The following is a 17,489-nucleotide window of genomic DNA, read 5'->3' as shown; positions in this document are numbered from 1 at the left end:
CAAGTTCAAAGTCTGATGAAGTTGACTGTGGGGACTCTGGTCTGGTTTCATCAAACAGAGTTTCCAGACACAAATCAGTGTCTTCCCAGTCGGAAAATGTTGATTGTGGTGTAAATGACAGGTGCCTAGACGGTTCCACATCGTAATAGATTTGGGAAGATCGGAACTGAGGAACAGGTGAATCAGGAGAGAGGTGCCTATGTTGACTTTCATATGCCACAGATTGTGTGGAGGATGCTCTAAAGTCTGATAGCCACTCCTGCAGATGCAAAAAGTCAAAATCAGAAGACACGGATTCTGGGGACAACGCCCTGCTTGTAAATAATTCATCAAGGTCAAAGTCTGATGAAGTTGACTGTGGGGACTCTGGTCTGGTTTCATCAAACAGGGTTTCCAGACACAAATCAGTGCCTTCCCAGTCTGAAAATGTTGATTGTGGTGTAAATGACAGGTGCCTAGACGGTTCCACATCGTAATAGATTTGGGAAGATCGGAACTGAGGAACAGGTGAATCAGGAGAGAGGTGCCTATGTTGACTTTCATATGCCACAGATTGTGTGGAGGATGCTCTAAAGTCTGATAGCCACTCCTGCAGATGCAAAAAGTCAAAATCAGAAGACACGGATTCTGGGGACAACGCCCTGCTTGTAAATAATTCATCAAGGTCAAAGTCTGATGAAGTTGACTGTGGGGACTCTGGTCTGGTTTCATCAAACAGGGTTTCCAGACACAAATCAGTGCCTTCCCAGTCTGAAAATGTTGATTGTGGTGTAAATGACAGGTGCCTACACGGTTCCACAATATAACTGTTCTGGGAAGATCGGAACTGAGGAACAGGTGAATCAGGAGAGAGGGGCCTATCATCACTTTGAGATGCCACTGACTCGGGAGACAGTGGTCTGACATTGGTGAGCCAGTCCTCAATGGCGGAGTGAGTGGACTCCATGTGTGACGACACTGATGGACGGCGGATAAGCGTGAAGTCAAATGGTTTGCAAACCAAAGAAGCGTCTGCTTGTCTTTCATCTGTAATGCCCCGCACAACATCTGCATATGTAAGAGGTCTTGCAGTGGCCAATGGTGGGGCCGCAGTTACATTTACACTTGTGTGTTTAGCGTCAACTTGTAAAATAAATGAATCTGGGGTATCTGGTGTGTTGTTGCCAAACACTTCCCCGAGACAAAATCCAGAATACTCAACATCGGACAGTGTTAAAAGAGGTGATACTGGTCTACTTTCAGAGTACTGTAAGTAGTAGTTACAATGTTGACTCTTTATCTGGCCAATTGTCCTGTGCAGAGAAGAAGACTGCTGCTCAACTGAAACCACAGATTCTGGGGAGGATGCTCTAAAGTCTACCAACCAGTCCTGAAGGAGCAAAAGGTCCAAATCGGAAGACACAGATTCTGGGGACAAAGCCCTGCTACTAAATAATTGATCAAGTTCAAAGTCTGATGAAGTTGACTGTGGGGACTCTGGTCTGGTTTCATCAAACAGGGTTTCCAGACACAAATCAGTGTCTTCCCAGTCGGAAAATGTTGATTGTGGTGTAAATGACAGGTGCCTAGACGGTTCCACATCGTAATAGATTTGGGAAGATCGGAACTGAGGAACAGGTGAATCAGGAGAGAGGTGCCTATGTTGACTTTCATATGCCACAGATTGTGTGGAGGATGCTCTAAAGTCTGATAGCCACTCCTGCAGATGCAAAAAGTCAAAATCAGAAGACACGGATTCTGGGGACAACGCCCTGCTTGTAAATAATTCATCAAGGTCAAAGTCTGATGAAGTTGACTGTGGGGACTCTGGTCTGGTTTCATCAAACAGGGTTTCCAGACACAAATCAGTGCCTTCCCAGTCTGAAAATGTTGATTGTGGTGTAAATGACAGGTGCCTACACGGTTCCACAATATAACTGTTCTGGGAAGATCGGAACTGAGGAACAGGTGAATCAGGAGAGAGGGGCCTATCATCACTTTGAGATGCCACTGACTCGGGAGACAGTGGTCTGACATTGGTGAGCCAGTCCTCAATGGCGGAGTGAGTGGACTCCATGTGTGACGACACTGATGGACGGCGGATAAGCGTGAAGTCAAATGGTTTGCAAACCAAAGAAGCGTCTGCTTGTCTTTCATCTGTAATGCCCCGCACAACATCTGCATATGTAAGAGGTCTTGCAGTGGCCAATGGTGGGGCCGCAGTTACATTTACACTTGTGTGTTTAGCGTCAACTTGTAAAGTAAATGAATCTGGGGTATCTGGTGTGTTGTTGCCAAACACTTCCCCGAGACAAAATCCAGAATACTCAACATCGGACAGTGTTAAAAGAGGTGATACTGGTCTACTTTCAGAGTACTGTAAGTAGTAGTTACAATGTTGACTCTTTATCTGGCCAATTGTCCTGTGCAGAGAAGAAGACTGCTGCTCAACTGAAACCACAGATTCTGGGGAGGATGCTCTAAAGTCTACCAACCAGTCCTGAAGGAGCAAAAGGTCCAAATCGGAAGACACAGATTCTGGGGACAAAGCCCTGCTACTAAATAATTGATCAAGTTCAAAGTCTGATGAAGTTGACTGTGGGGACTCTGGTCTGGTTTCATCAAACAGGGTTTCCAGACACAAATCAGTGTCTTCCCAGTCGGAAAATGTTGATTGTGGTGTAAATGACAGGTGCCTAGACGGTTCCACATCGTAATAGATTTGGGAAGATCGGAACTGAGGAACAGGTGAATCAGGAGAGAGGTGCCTATGTTGACTTTCATATGCCACAGATTGTGTGGAGGATGCTCTAAAGTCTGATAGCCACTCCTGCAGATGCAAAAAGTCAAAATCAGAAGACACGGATTCTGGGGACAACGCCCTGCTTGTAAATAATTCATCAAGGTCAAAGTCTGATGAAGTTGACTGTGGGGACTCTGGTCTGGTTTCATCAAACAGGGTTTCCAGACACAAATCAGTGCCTTCCCAGTCTGAAAATGTTGATTGTGGTGTAAATGACAGGTGCCTACACGGTTCCACAATGTAACTGTTCTGGGAAGATCGGAACTGAGGAACAGGTGAATCAGGAGAGAGGGGCCTATCATCACTTTGAGATGCCACTGACTCGGGAGACAGTGGTCTGACATTGGTGAGCCAGTCCTCAATAGCGGAGTGAGTGGACTCCATGTGTGACGACACTGATGGACGGCGGATAAGCGTGAAGTCAAATGGTTTGCAAACCAAAGAAGCGTCTGCTTGTCTTTCATCTGTAATGCCCCGCACAACATCTGCATATGTAAGAGGTCTTGCAGTGGCCAATGGTGGGGCCGCAGTTACATTTACACTTGTGTGTTTAGCGTCAACTTGTAAAGTAAATGAATCTGGGGTATCTGGTGTGTTGTTGCCAAACACTTCCCCGAGACAAAATCCAGAATACTCAACATCGGACAGTGTTAAAAGAGGTGATACTGGTCTACTTTCAGAGTACTGTAAGTAGTAGTTACAATGTTGACTCTTTATCTGGCCAATTGTCCTGTGCAGAGAAGAAGACTGCTGCTCAACTGAAACCACAGATTCTGGGGAGGATGCTCTAAAGTCTACCAACCAGTCCTGAAGGAGCAAAAGGTCCAAATCGGAAGACACATATTCTGGGGACAAAGCCCTGCTACTAAATAATTGATCAAGTTCAAAGTCTGATGAAGTTGACTGTGGGGACTCTGGTCTGGTTTCATCAAACAGGGTTTCCAGACACAAATCAGTGTCTTCCCAGTCGGAAAATGTTGATTGTGGTGTAAATGACAGGTGCCTAGACGGTTCCACATCGTAATAGATTTGGGAAGATCGGAACTGAGGAACAGGTGAATCAGGAGAGAGGTGCCTATGTTGACTTTCATATGCCACAGATTGTGTGGAGGATGCTCTAAAGTCTGATAGCCACTCCTGCAGATGCAAAAAGTCAAAATCAGAAGACACGGATTCTGGGGACAACGCCCTGCTTGTAAATAATTCATCAAGGTCAAAGTCTGATGAAGTTGACTGTGGGGACTCTGGTCTGGTTTCATCAAACAGGGTTTCCAGACACAAATCAGTGCCTTCCCAGTCTGAAAATGTTGATTGTGGTGTAAATGACAGGTGCCTACACGGTTCCACAATGTAACTGTTCTGGGAAGATCGGAACTGAGGAACAGGTGAATCAGGAGAGAGGGGCCTATCATCACTTTGAGATGCCACTGACTCGGGAGACAGTGGTCTGACATTGGTGAGCCAGTCCTCAATAGCGGAGTGAGTGGACTCCATGTGTGACGACACTGATGGACGGCGGATAAGCGTGAAGTCAAATGGTTTGCAAACCAAAGAAGCGTCTGCTTGTCTTTCATCTGTAATGCCCCGCACAACATCTGCATATGTAAGAGGTCTTGCAGTGGCCAATGGTGGGGCCGCAGTTACATTTACACTTGTGTGTTTAGCGTCAACTTGTAAAGTAAATGAATCTGGGGTATCTGGTGTGTTGTTGCCAAACACTTCCCCGAGACAAAATCCAGAATACTCAACATCGGACAGTGTTAAAAGAGGTGATACTGGTCTACTTTCAGAGTACTGTAAGTAGTAGTTACAATGTTGACTCTTTATCTGGCCAATTGTCCTGTGCAGAGAAGAAGACTGCTGCTCAACTGAAACCACAGATTCTGGGGAGGATGCTCTAAAGTCTACCAACCAGTCCTGAAGGAGCAAAAAGTCCAAATCGGAAGACACAGATTCTGGGGACAAAGCCCTGCTACTAAATAATTGATCAAGTTCAAAGTCTGATGAAGTTGACTGTGGGGACTCTGGTCTGGTTTCATTAAACAGGGTTTCCAGACACAAATCAGTGTCTTCCCAGTCGGAAAATGTTGATTGTGGTGTAAATGACAGGTGCCTAGACGGTTCCACATCGTAATAGATTTGGGAAGATTGGAACTGAGGAACAGGTGAATCAGGAGAGAGGTGCCTATGTTGACTTTCATATGCCACAGATTGTGTGGAGGATGCTCTAAAGTCTGATAGCCACTCCTGCAGATGCAAAAAGTCAAAATCGGAAGACACAGATTCTGGGGACAACGCCCTGCTTGTAAATAAATCATCAAGGTCAAAGTCTGATGAAGTTGACTGTGGGGACTCTGGTCTGGTTTCATCAAACAGGGTTTCCAGACACAAATCAGTGCCTTCCCAGTCTGAAAATGTTGATTGTGGTGTAAATGACAGGTGCCTACACGGTTCCACAATGTAACTGTTCTGGGAAGATCCGAACTGAGGAACAGGTGAATCAGGAGAGAGGGGCCTATCATCACTTTGAGACGCCACTGACTCGGGAGACAGTGGTCTTACATTGGTGAGCCAGTCCTCAATGGCGGAGTGAGTGGACTCCATGTGTGATGACACTGATGGACAGCGGATAAGCATTAACTCAAATGGTTTGCAAACCAAAGAAGCGTCTGCTTGTCTTTCATGTGTAATGCCCCGCACAACATCTGCATATGTAAGAGGTCTTGCAGTGGCCAATGGTGGGGACGCAGTTACAGTTACACTTGTGTGTTTAGCGTCAACTTGTAAAGTAAGTGAATCTGGGGAATCTGGTCTGTTGTTGCAAAACAATTCCTCGAGACAAAATCTGGAATACTCAATATCTGACAGTGTTGAAAGAGGTGATACTGGTCTACTTTCAGAGTACTGTAAGTAGTAGTTACAATGTTGACTCTTCATCTTGTTAAATGTCATGTATGTAGAAAAAGACTGCTGCTCAACTGACACCACAGATTCTGGGGAGGATGCTCTAAAGTCTACCAACCAGTCCTGAAGGAGCAAAAAGTCCAAATCGGAAGACACAGATTCTGGGGACAAAGCCCTGCTACTAAGTAATTGATCAAGTTCAAAGTCTGATGAAGGTGACTGTGGGGACTCTGGTCTGGTTTCATCAAACAGGGTTTCCAGACACAAGTCAGTGTCTTCCCAGTCTGAAAATGTTGATTGTGGAGTAAATGACAGGTGCCTAGACGTTTCCACATCGTAACAGATTTGGGAAGATCGGAACTGAGGAACAGGTGAATCAGGAGAGAGGGGCCTATCATCACTTTGAGACGCCACTGACTCGGGAGACAGTGGTCTTACATTGGTGAGCCAGTCCTCAATGGCGGAGTGAGTGGACTCCATGTGTGACGACACTGATGGACGGCGGATAAGCGTGAAGTCAAATGGTTTGCAAACCAAAGAAGCGTCTGCTTGTCTTTCATGTGTAATGCCCCGCACAACATCTGCATATGTAAGAGGTCTTGCAGTGACCAATGGCGGGGACGCAGTTACATTTACACTTGTGTGTTTAGCGTCAACTTGTGAAGTAAATGAATCTGGGGTATCTGGTCTGTTGTTGCCAAACACTTCCTCGAGACAAAATCCAGAATACTCAACATCGGACAGTGTTGAAAGAGGTGATACTGGTCTACTTTCACAGTACTGTAAGTAGTAGTTACAATGTTGACTCTTCATTGCGCCAAATGTCATGCAAGAAGACAAAGAACACTGCTCATCTGACGCCACAGATTTTGGTGAGGATGCGCTTCGGTCGGGGAAAAATGCAGACTTTGGAGAATCCTGTTTTGTTTCATCCAATGTGTTTTCAAGGAATAAATCCTTATATGTTTCTCCCAAAAATGTTTTTGACTTATGGGACTGCGCTCCTAATATTTTCAAGCCATCTTCACATCTACAATTGCCTTCTCTGTTTTCAGTCCTAATTAAAAACGTCTCTGTGTTTGACATTGAAACTATGTTATTTATAAACTCTAAAATGTATTTTGGTCTCTTTACCAAGTTAAAGACCATTGGTTTGGATGGAGGTAGTTGCTTGAGCGCATGATAAGTTTCTTCATATTGTTCGTGACTTTTGTAATTCATGGCATCTTGCATTTCATTGTGTTGTAAGGTGTTTTGTGTAATGTTTGTTAAATCATTATGTGACTGACCTTGTGATGGCAAGCATTCAAATGACTTTTCTGTTTGACTGGAACAGCCTGAATCTGCAATTTGGGTACTTTTGACATCTGCATATGTAAGATATTTTGCTGTTGAAATAGCAGTTGTTAACAGAGATGCCCTTTCTTCAGCTTTTGCATGAAATGTCAATAAATCTGGTGCATCTGTGCTTTTTTCATCCAACCATTCATTAAGAGGTGATGAAGGAGCATTCATAGAATATTGCACGTGATCTGAAGCTACTAATTCTGGTGTCAAATGGCTCCCCTGATCCAGTTCGTTGTAGACTGTAGTGTAAGAAGCTAAGGTCAGTAGTGGTGAGGGTGGATTCCCTCCTGAATATACTAAATAATAATCACAGTACTGACTCATAAGTTGGGTGCGTATAGGTTCTGAGAGCAAGAGTTCAAGAAATGAGAAACTGCACTGAGAAGTCTGTGAGTCTGGTGAGAATGGTCGGCAATCCCCTTCTAAAAAGTCATCAGATTCAGTATCTGATGTCACAGATGAGAATACCCTAAAATCTCTCTTTATCTGTACACCTTCCGGTATAGGTAAACTATATTTAGGTACTTGAGAGTCAGGGGTTAGTGACATATAGTCATTCCAATATTCTAATGACTCCGAACAAAAGGAGTGTGTGGCAGAATCTCTCAAACCAAACAGTGGTGCACACTCATTTGTATTTGATTGACTGAGGTCAAATTCATTTTCAGTGAAATTATTGTTAACATCTTGTAAACTACAAGGATCAGACCTTGAAGAGAGTGCCCGGCTGCCATCCAACATACTTGAACATTCTGCAGGTAAGGTGACAAAATTAGGTGACATTGCCCGAGAACAACTGAATGACATTAAAGATTCAGGGGACGTCGGTCTAGCTATGGGGTCATTTAATATCCATGCCTCTACAGGGAATATACCCCTTTCTTCAACAGGTGAAAATGAGCCACATTGCTTTTTATTTGCCAAAGAATCAGGGGTCAAAGGGCTGTTCGCTATAAAAGTGCAACGTAATGTCACATCTTTCTTAGGTGACTGTTGTGCAAGATGGTTGATATCAGTTGAGTCATAAGCCATGTGAGCAGGGCCACTTGTCAGACTGTGTGGCAAATTGGTCTTTGGTACCTTCATTTTGAATGGTTTCACCATGCTGTACTTGGCTGTAGCAATAATGGGTTCAATCAAATCATCAATGAAGGGCATGTTTTCCAGATACCCATCACTGTCCACTTGGGATTTCGTATTTTCTTTCTTGCTTGACTTGAAGGGTTTACAGTCCATGTTCACACCTAAAGCCTGCGGTATCTTGTCATGACCAGACAGTACTTCTGCTGTGATCTCATCAGTACACTTCTGAGAGAGCTTGCTTTTTTGAGCTACATCTATGTCATCTTCAGTCATGGCCAGAGTTGATTGGTGGAACAGGCTAGGGTTGTCAGAAATTCTTCTGACAATGGTTTTAGCTGCGTCTGTGTATTGTGGTGTATAGGAAAACTCATCACAAATCTCACTGAAGTCAGTCTCAGCTTGGTCTGACTCTGATAGGCTCAAACCAAAGTCTTTGATAGATATAGATGATGGTAACTTCAGAATTGCAGGTGATTGCCCTTGCTCATCCTCACAACCACACTGCTTCAATGGTAAGGATTGGCTGGAGTCATCTTTGACTTGGCACTGAGTGCCATCTTGGTACGGCATGATGGCATGAACTTCAACACTGCAGCAATCTTGCTGGTCTTTCACTTTGGGGTCAAAAACCTGAGTTACTTGGCTCCCGAGTGCTGCTTCTTTTGAAGTAGCAAGCATACTTACTTGCTCATCCAAGTTGTCATAACTTGTAGTTCCCGCTGTAATTACATCCTCAGAGGTCCACAGGTTAGGGTTCAATTCACTGTAACACAAGAGGAAGGCTAGGTCACAAAATATGCCTTGGATGAATGTGATATGCCAAAGCTCTAATCTAACAAGACTAAAGGGCAACCCGCATAAACAATGGGCATGGGGCAAATATCTGCAACCTCCTTGTGTCAGGATATGACACTGTTCTATTTCCCAGCATCAACATGGTTTGTGTTTTTTTGTCTCCATGCCTATATTGCGTGTCTGGTGTGTGCCATGGCTGTCAGTTGAAGCACGTCGAATGATGTGGCACTATATTATGCTGCTAATGTGTGCTGCAGAATCAGGAATAATTTCAAATCAATCATTTACTGTGGGATCTCGAGCTCCTCCAACAGGTCACCATGCATGCTCTCTGAGTGGGTGTATCCAACAGGCTCTGCCCAGGATGGAATATCCAGTAGGGAAGCAACTGAGAGGTCCTCCTCAGAAACAGCTGGGGGTGGTCTGCGGTCAGACTCAACCCTTCTCACTCTGGGGCTGTCTGCATCATCTTGCACTGAAGATAGGGCTACTGACACTGAAAAACCAACATGATGTATAAGAGTGCTAGCAGACACACAAATACAGCCTGGTGTTAGATAGAGCTTTCAAACAGTTTGCTGAGTTGAGTGGTTGGAGATGTTACTACCTTCACTGTGATCCAGTGTCTTCTCTATCTCTGCATAAGTTCTAGACGTCTGCTCTTGAACTGACTTGTTCATCTGGGTTTCAATGAGATGGACGATGTCCATGCGGTTGATCTTGGTTAGTCTCTTAATCAGACAATCCTCTGTGGAAGAATTTATCACTCATGAATATACTGTTAAAGAAAATGAAATCATTTAAAAATTGCAAATGTGTTCTCATAAATTACCTGGAGCGTATGAAAGTAAAAAGCTAATAGAGCATTCAGTATCTTCCAACAAATCATGGAAAAATGTCGATTCAAATCTGTCAGATCTACAAGCAATGTACCTGTGGCATGTTTGCCTTCTCGCTCAACCCAGCGTTGCAGCAAGGCATGGCTCTGCTCTTGGAGGGAATTAGGATTCCCTGTTCTCACTAATTGGATATCAACCTCACTGAATTCCAGTTCTCTTGCCAGTTCTAGAGTGATGGGTAACAAAACAAGGGATTAAAATGTTTTTTTAAAATTAACTATAATGTGCGTGTTTTTGTACTAGAACATGGATTCATTTTTAGCTATTCCCCCAGTTCTGAGAACAAATAAACAGTTCCAATTCAAACCAAATACTTGAAGAACGATTGCATTGTTTGACAGCTTACCAGTCCAGCTGAAGCCAAGAAGATCTGCAACGATAGCCAATGTCTCCTCTTTCCTGTCAGCATCATCCTGCCAATCCACTAAAAAATACCGTCAGAGCCAAACATTACATTTTAATATCATGGTCTACAGTTCAAAGCATAGAATACCATTACCTACATTTTTCAAAGTAATCTTTTTTCACATTGCAGGTACCAATGGTAATATACTTTGTAAGTGTAGATCTACAATGTTATTTCCTGAAGATTCTATGTTATGGGCTGTAATACTCTCAAATGAAATGTGGGTCTGTGATGTTTACATGGATGATAACGCGAAGGTTGGATTTGTCATTGAGGAGAAGTTGACTTGTATATATACTATGATTATTTGGTCACAATTAGCACATCATGCTTTTAATCATTCGTGTAAGCATTGACATTATTGTGCTTATTAAGCGATGTGGATGCTAAGATTAGTAAAGCCGTATTAGTAGAGCAGATCCCAATACGATGGAAGTCTGCATCCAAATTGTTGAAGCTACAACTTCTTTAACAACATGGCCATTCAATCTTGAGATTGCATATACACAAACACAGATGGGAAAGTGACTTACCAATGTGCAAAACACCACAACAAACATACACACACACGCACAAAATACGAAAACACAATGAAAGATGGGACAATACAAATCACAACGAGTGAAAACCACACAATAATAACTAATGGTGGCATTACGTTCTTAGGAAGAGGAAAAGGCTCTTGCTGCCAAGGAGAAGAAATAGGAAAGCAAAAGCTCATGTAGTTCTGGCCATACCTGGCGTACAGTCTGGAGCTGGCTCATCGAAGATTCTCTGCATCTGAGTTTCCACCGTAGCATCCCAGGCAGGCCTGGATTGAAATACATCTTCTCTCCCAGAAGATGGTTGCACACCTGGCAACGGGTTGACCTCTGAATCAGTACTGCGTAAGACCACAATGTCATATGTGGAGATAACAGAGTCTGGACTCCTGTGACTAGCGCTGCTTATATAATCAGCATCCAAAGATGACCTAGCCGATGTTTCAGTTGTCGTAGAGAGTTGGATTTCTTTCCTTTGGGGAGAGGAGGAGATTGCCTGAGCTGGAGGTTTCTGTTGCATCGTGACAGAAAGTTGGAATGGAGAAAGGTTGGATTTATCAGTGGGTTCGCTGCTGTCAGAATAACTCCTAAAGTCTTTATTAGAGGCTTTACTTGTGCCACTATCAGCCTCAGATCTAGTCCTACGATCCAAAGTTGAGCTTTTTTCTGCTTTTCTTTGAACCTGATCAAGCTGAGATTTCTGTGAGTCTTTCATAGTCATTTCCAAAGATGGGGATGAATCCTGATGATATGCTGGGATGCCAACCTGTGCAAAGGACATCTCTATAACTGAGCACTGGTCTTCTTCATCTTCCTCATCATCATCATCAGGAGAGGAGTCTGAGGAATCATGGCTCTGCTCTGAGTACGCTGAATGGGCAACTGTGGATGTGTCTGATTGAAGGTCAGCTATGGTAGAGTCTAGGTAGCCTAGACCAAGGCTTTCAAAGTTTTCGACCTCACTTTGAATATTGGTTAGTCTCTCCAAAGCACTGGGGGAACCAAGCTGAACCTCTACGGAGCTGCCAAGATCAGCTTCAGAAAGTAGCATCTCTCTTTGTGACTTGTCACTTGAGGGTTTGACGAGAGTTCTGGGTTTGGGAGTAGGAATTGTGTCATTGACACCATGAGTCAGATATGATTTGGGGATCTCTTCAAGGGTTGTATCTGTACTATAATCACTACTCTCTAAAGCTAAATAAGTTGTTTGACATTCCTCAGTCTCCTCTTGCACAACTTCATCAACTGGATGTTCCCCAATATGAAAAAATGCATAGCCTTCCCCTTCATCAAAACTTCTTCTTGTCATATCAATAGCTCCCCCTCTGGTCATTTCAAAAAGCTTCCCCTCTTGAAACTGAAATGGGTCGAGGGTTCTCTCATTACCTGATGTTCGAACAAGTGTTTCATCTGGTGGGTTTCTGTCCTTTGCAGGACAAAGATGAACCTGTTTCTCAGCTTCAAGCTGTGCAAAATCTTTTAGATCTGGCTCGTCGTTTCTGAGATCAACTGTCTCTGATTTGTCTCTCTTTATTTTAGCCTCCTGTTCCATCTCCTCATATGTTTTGATCTTTGCAGCCATCTTAAACATCTCTTCTTCTGGGGTGAACTGTTTATTGGTGGTATCATCCTCACTATCATCTGCATCGAGAGAGTCTTTCCTTATGAGCAAGTGAAGATTCTCACTGTCACATATTTTGGTGTCGGAATACATTCTGCCATCGGGCACTGTCTTTGCTGAGAAGGAATGTAGGTAATTTATCTCACTTTCCATTTGGATGTTCCCACAGTCATTTCCTTGTTCTTCTTGCTCACTTTCATCCCCGTAAAAACTTTTGTCAGAAGAATAACATGCTTTCAGCTGGGAGGCATAATCCTCGTACACAGCTGTCTTGGCTGGCATCTTAAGTTCTGTATCCTTTGATTGAGTGGGACTTCCCTCAAGAGAGTCTGGACTAGGGGATTCTCCGGTTGGGCTTGGCTCAATTGAATCAGGGGATTTTTTTGAAGATCCATCCTCCAGGAGAGGACTTGACTCTAACGAGTCTTGATGACAAAGCTCTTTAGCTGGGTCACCAGAAAGCACAGTGTTTAGGTTCATCAAATTGTCCGGTCGTTGTAACGTGTCAGACCTATTTGTTAGTTGCAGGAAATCGTGTATTTTGAGAATTGAATCAGCAACAATATCTTTAGAGTCATCCATTGTCACATATGGCTTTGTAATGCCCACTGCCCCTTCAGTTGAGTCATTAATATGCGACGCTGCACATGGTGAGCTTTTCGCCTCACCCTCCTCAGATGAAAAACTCTTCAGTCTTTCATCTTCATGGGAACTTATCTGCCATCCACTCTCTATAGCTCCCTTTTTATCGAGGTTCACAAAGTCTGCATTTTTATCTTGTGACATCATCTTATGTTCAGGGGAGAATGAAAGAGTTTCTCTGTTAGTGTCTTTTGTAAGTATAACTTCTTCAAATCTCTCATGGACTACCTCCTCGTTTGACTGGCAATGTATCATCACTGGCCTTTCCTTTAAGTACTGATTTAAGTCAGTACTGAGCAGTGACAACATACCTGTCACATCCCTCTCAGTTGCAGACTGTTGTTGCTGTAACTTTCGCTCCATGCACACTTCTTGGAATGGTGTCTCCAATACAGAACTTGTTGACAATTCTGTGACTCCAACTGCATTGGACTGTAGGTGTTCCTCTGCCTCTACATCTATATTATCCTCCAAATTACTGCTTGTCAGAAAAACTTCTTTGCAGCTCTCATGGACTAGATGCTCTTCTGGGTGGAGTTGACTTGCCACTGGCTTTTCCTTTAAGTACTGATTTAAGTCAGTACTGAGCAGTGACAACATGCCTGACATATCCCTCTCAGTTTCAGACTGTTGTTGCTGTGTCTTACTCTCCACGCAAGCTTCTTGGAATGGTGTCTCCAATACAGAACTTGTTGACAATTCTGTGACTCCAACTGCATTGGACTGTAGGTGTTCCTCTGCCTCTACATCTATATTATCCTCCAAATTACTGCTTGTCAGAAAAACTTCTTTGCAGCTCTCATGGACTAGATGCTCTTCTGGGTGGAGTTGACTTGCCACTGGCTTTTCCTTTAAGTACTGATTTAAGTCAGTACTGAGCAGTGACAACATGCCTGACATATCCCTCTCAGTTGCAGACTGTTGTTGCTGTGTCTTACTCTCCACGCAAGCTTCTTGGAATGGTGTCTCCAATACAGAACTTGTTGACAATTCTGTGACTCCAACTGCATTGGACTGTAGGTGTTCCTCTGCCTCTACATCTGTATTATCCTCCAAATTACTGCTTGTCAGAAAAACTTCTTTGCAGCTCTCATGGACTAGATGCTCTTCTGGGTGGAGTTGAATTGCCACTGGCCTTTCCTTTAAGTACTGATTTAAGTCAGTACTGAGCAGTGACAACATGCCTGACATATCCCTCTCAGTTGCAGACTGTTGTTGCTGTGTCTTACTCTCCACGCAAGCTTCTTGGAATGGTGTCTCCAATACAGAACTTGTTGACAATTCTGTGACTCCAACTGCATTGGACTGTAGGTGTTCCTCTGCCTCTACATCTATATTATCCTCCAAATTACTGCTTGTCAGAAAAACTTCTTTGCAGCTCTCATGGACTAGATGCTCTTCTGGGTGGAGTTGACTTGCCACTGGCTTTTCCTTTAAGTACTGATTTAAGTCAGTACTGAGCAGTGACAACATGCCTGACATATCCCTCTCAGTTGCAGACTGTTGTTGCTGTGTCTTACTCTCCACGCAAGCTTCTTGGAATGGTGTCTCCAATACAGAACTTGTTGACAATTCTGTGACTCCAACTGCATTGGACTGTAGGTGTTCCTCTGCCTCTACATCTGTATTATCCTCCAAATTACTGCTTGTCAGAAAAACTTCTTTGCAGCTCTCATGGACTAGATGCTCTTCTGGGTGGAGTTGAATTGCCACTGGCTTTTCCTTTAAGTACTGATTTAAGTCAGTACTGAGCAGTGACAACATGCCTGACATATCCCTCTCAGTTGCAGACTGTTGTTGCTGTGTCTTACTCTCCACGCAAGCTTCTTGGAATGGTGTCTCCAATACAGAACTTGTTGACAATTCTGTGACTCCAACTGCATTGGACTGTAGGTGTTCCTCTGCCTCTACATCTATATTATCCTCCAAATTACTGCTTGTCAGAAAAACTTCTTTGCAGCTCTCATGGACTAGATGCTCTTCTGGGTGGAGTTGACTTGCCACTGGCTTTTCCTTTAAGTACTGATTTAAGTCAGTACTGAGCAGTGACAACATGCCTGACATATCCCTCTCAGTTGCAGACTGTTGTTGCTGTGTCTTACTCTCCACGCAAGCTTCTTGGAATGGTGTCTCCAATACAGAACTTGTTGACAATTCTGTGACTCCAACTGCATTGGACTGTAGGTGTTCCTCTGCCTCTACATCTATATTATCCTCCAAATTACTGCTTGTCAGAAAAACTTCTTTGCAGCTCTCATGGACTAGATGCTCTTCTGGGTGGAGTTGACTTGCCACTGGCTTTTCCTTTAAGTACTGATTTAAGTCAGTACTGAGCAGTGACAACATGCCTGACATATCCCTCTCAGTTGCAGACTGTTGTTGCTGTGTCTTACTCTCCACGCAAGCTTCTTGGAATGGTGTCTCCAATACAGAACTTGTTGACAATTCTGTGACTCCAACTGCATTGGACTGTAGGTGTTCCTCTGCCTCTACATCTGTATTATCCTCCAAATTACTGCTTGTCAGAAAAACTTCTTTGCAGCTCTCATGGACTAGATGCTCTTCTGGGTGGAGTTGAATTGCCACTGGCTTTTCCTTTAAGTACTGATTTAAGTCAGTACTGAGCAGTGACAACATACCTGTCACATCCCTCTCAGTTGCAGACTGTTGTTGCTGGGACTTTCTCTCCATGAAAACTTCTTGGAGTGGTGTCTCCAATTCAGAACTTGGTGACAATTCTGTGACTCCAATTACGTCTGCGTGCATATGTTCATTGGCCTCTACATCTACCTTATTGTTTAAATCACTGCTTGTCAGTCTAACTTGTTTGTAGCACTCAATGACTAGTTCATCTTCTTCTGGGTGGCATTGCATTGCCGCTGGCCTTTCCTCGAGATATTGATCCAAGTCACTACTGAGAAGTGACAACATGCCTGACATATCCCTCTCAGTTGTAGATGGTTCATGGCCTATCCTCTCGATGCAAACATCTTGGCTTGATGTCTCCAGTAAAGAACTTGGTGTAAGTTCTTTGAGTTCAACCACACCACTCGGTTCATATGTCTCTCCACTTATATTATCCTGCAAAGCAAAACCAGCTACTTTTTGAGTTTTTTCACATGTTGTTATTGTTTGCTCCTCCCTGGAGGATATATGGATTTCGGTGAGATTAACTTCTTCAAATTTCTCCTGGATAACGTCCTCTTCTGGATGCGTGAATTTCACTGGCCTGTCCTCGAGGTACCTGTCTAAGTCACTGTTAAGCACTGATTGCATGCCTGACATGTCTTTTACTTTTGAAGATGGCTGATATGAAGCCTCTCTCTCTACCCACTCTTCCTTCATTGGGAGTTCTTCAATCAAGGTTGCTTTGGTTTCTCCAAATTCCCTCACCATTTCTTCAACTTTCCTTGTGACCTTACATTCCACTGCTGCGCAATCTGTTTCTTGTATTGTGCCATCTACTGTCACTCCTTTATTTTCATCAGTGAAAGATGGGAAAGTTTCAAATTTTTCCTGCACATTATCTTCCTTTATTGTTCGACTAGCCACAGGCATAGCCTCTTCATACTGATTCCAGTCGTTGACTGACAACAACCCTGATGTATTGTTTACTTCTTCAAATTCACTCTCTTCTTCTTCTTCTTCTTCACCTCCCCATGTAAGTGGATGTTCTTCTGTCGGCGCATGATCTATTTCTTTTGTTTTGCCACCAGCTGTTGCGCCGTTATTTTCATCAGTGACAAATGCAAGATTTTCTTTATCTTTGTCTTTTATTAGAATTGTTTGTTCAAATTTCTCCTGAACAATATCCTCTCCTGGTGGCTGACGTGCCACAGGCCAAGCTTTTAGATACTGATCCAACTCACTGCTCATTAAGGACAACATCCCTGACATATCCTTTACTGCAGTGGATGCCTGGCTAGAGGTGTTCCTCTCAATGTGGACTTCTTGAGGTTGTGGCTCCCCAATTTTGACCTCTGTTACTTCAGTGTCAGTTTGTGTGAAGAATATTTTGCTTCCATGATCAATTGTTGTGCTTTCTTTGCTTGCTTTATGAAGTCTCTCCTCCTGTGAAAGTATGACGTAGTTTTCCTTTCTCCTAGTAGTGTAAGTAAACATTTCATTCGTCATTTGATCCGTCACTGTGAGTCCTTCATAATTCTCGCCCTCCTCTGAGCTGGAACGAGGGGTCCTAATATCAACACTCGGGTTTGAGGATTCAGCCATACATTCATGCTTGGGACTCTCAGAACTTAGATAATCATCTTTCATTTGATTCTCAAGAAGAGAAGCTTCCCCAAAATAACTTTTTATACAGGGACTGGAGATGGAAGCTGGATTTGTGTCAAAATCAGCCAAGGATTCCTCCTGAGGTGCCTCCAGCTGATTGCTTAAATCTTCAGCTGTTGAAGTCTGCTTGAAAAGCTGGTACTCAGGACTGTCTTCCAGCTCAGCCTTTATATCA

The 17,489-nt window shown here is 43.5% G+C and overlaps 1 protein-coding gene across 3 annotated transcripts in view; it reads right to left on the bottom strand.

Moving 5' to 3' along the window:
- The window catches only part of ank2a (ankyrin 2a, neuronal), a 90,402-nt gene that overhangs the window by 50,888 nt on the left and 22,025 nt on the right, over window positions 1–17,489 (bottom strand). For all 3 annotated transcript variants that reach the window (XM_079278452.1, XM_079278453.1, XM_079278454.1), the window contains 5 exons: window positions 10,157–10,234; window positions 9,845–9,976; window positions 9,519–9,659; window positions 9,200–9,407; window positions 8,801–8,879 (listed from right to left, as the gene is read on the bottom strand). In XM_079278452.1, the coding sequence (XP_079134578.1) occupies window positions 8,801–8,879; window positions 9,200–9,407; window positions 9,519–9,659; window positions 9,845–9,976; window positions 10,157–10,234 (638 nt within the window). The remainder of the gene's footprint in view (window positions 1–8,800; window positions 8,880–9,199; window positions 9,408–9,518; window positions 9,660–9,844; window positions 9,977–10,156; window positions 10,235–17,489) is intronic.

This window comes from Melanostigma gelatinosum, assembly GCF_949748355.1.
Source record: "Melanostigma gelatinosum genome assembly, chromosome: 11".
Taxonomy (NCBI): Eukaryota; Metazoa; Chordata; class Actinopteri; order Perciformes; family Zoarcidae; genus Melanostigma; species Melanostigma gelatinosum.
Note: the sequence above shows the minus strand (reverse complement) of the source record. Positions and strands in the feature narration are given on the sequence as shown.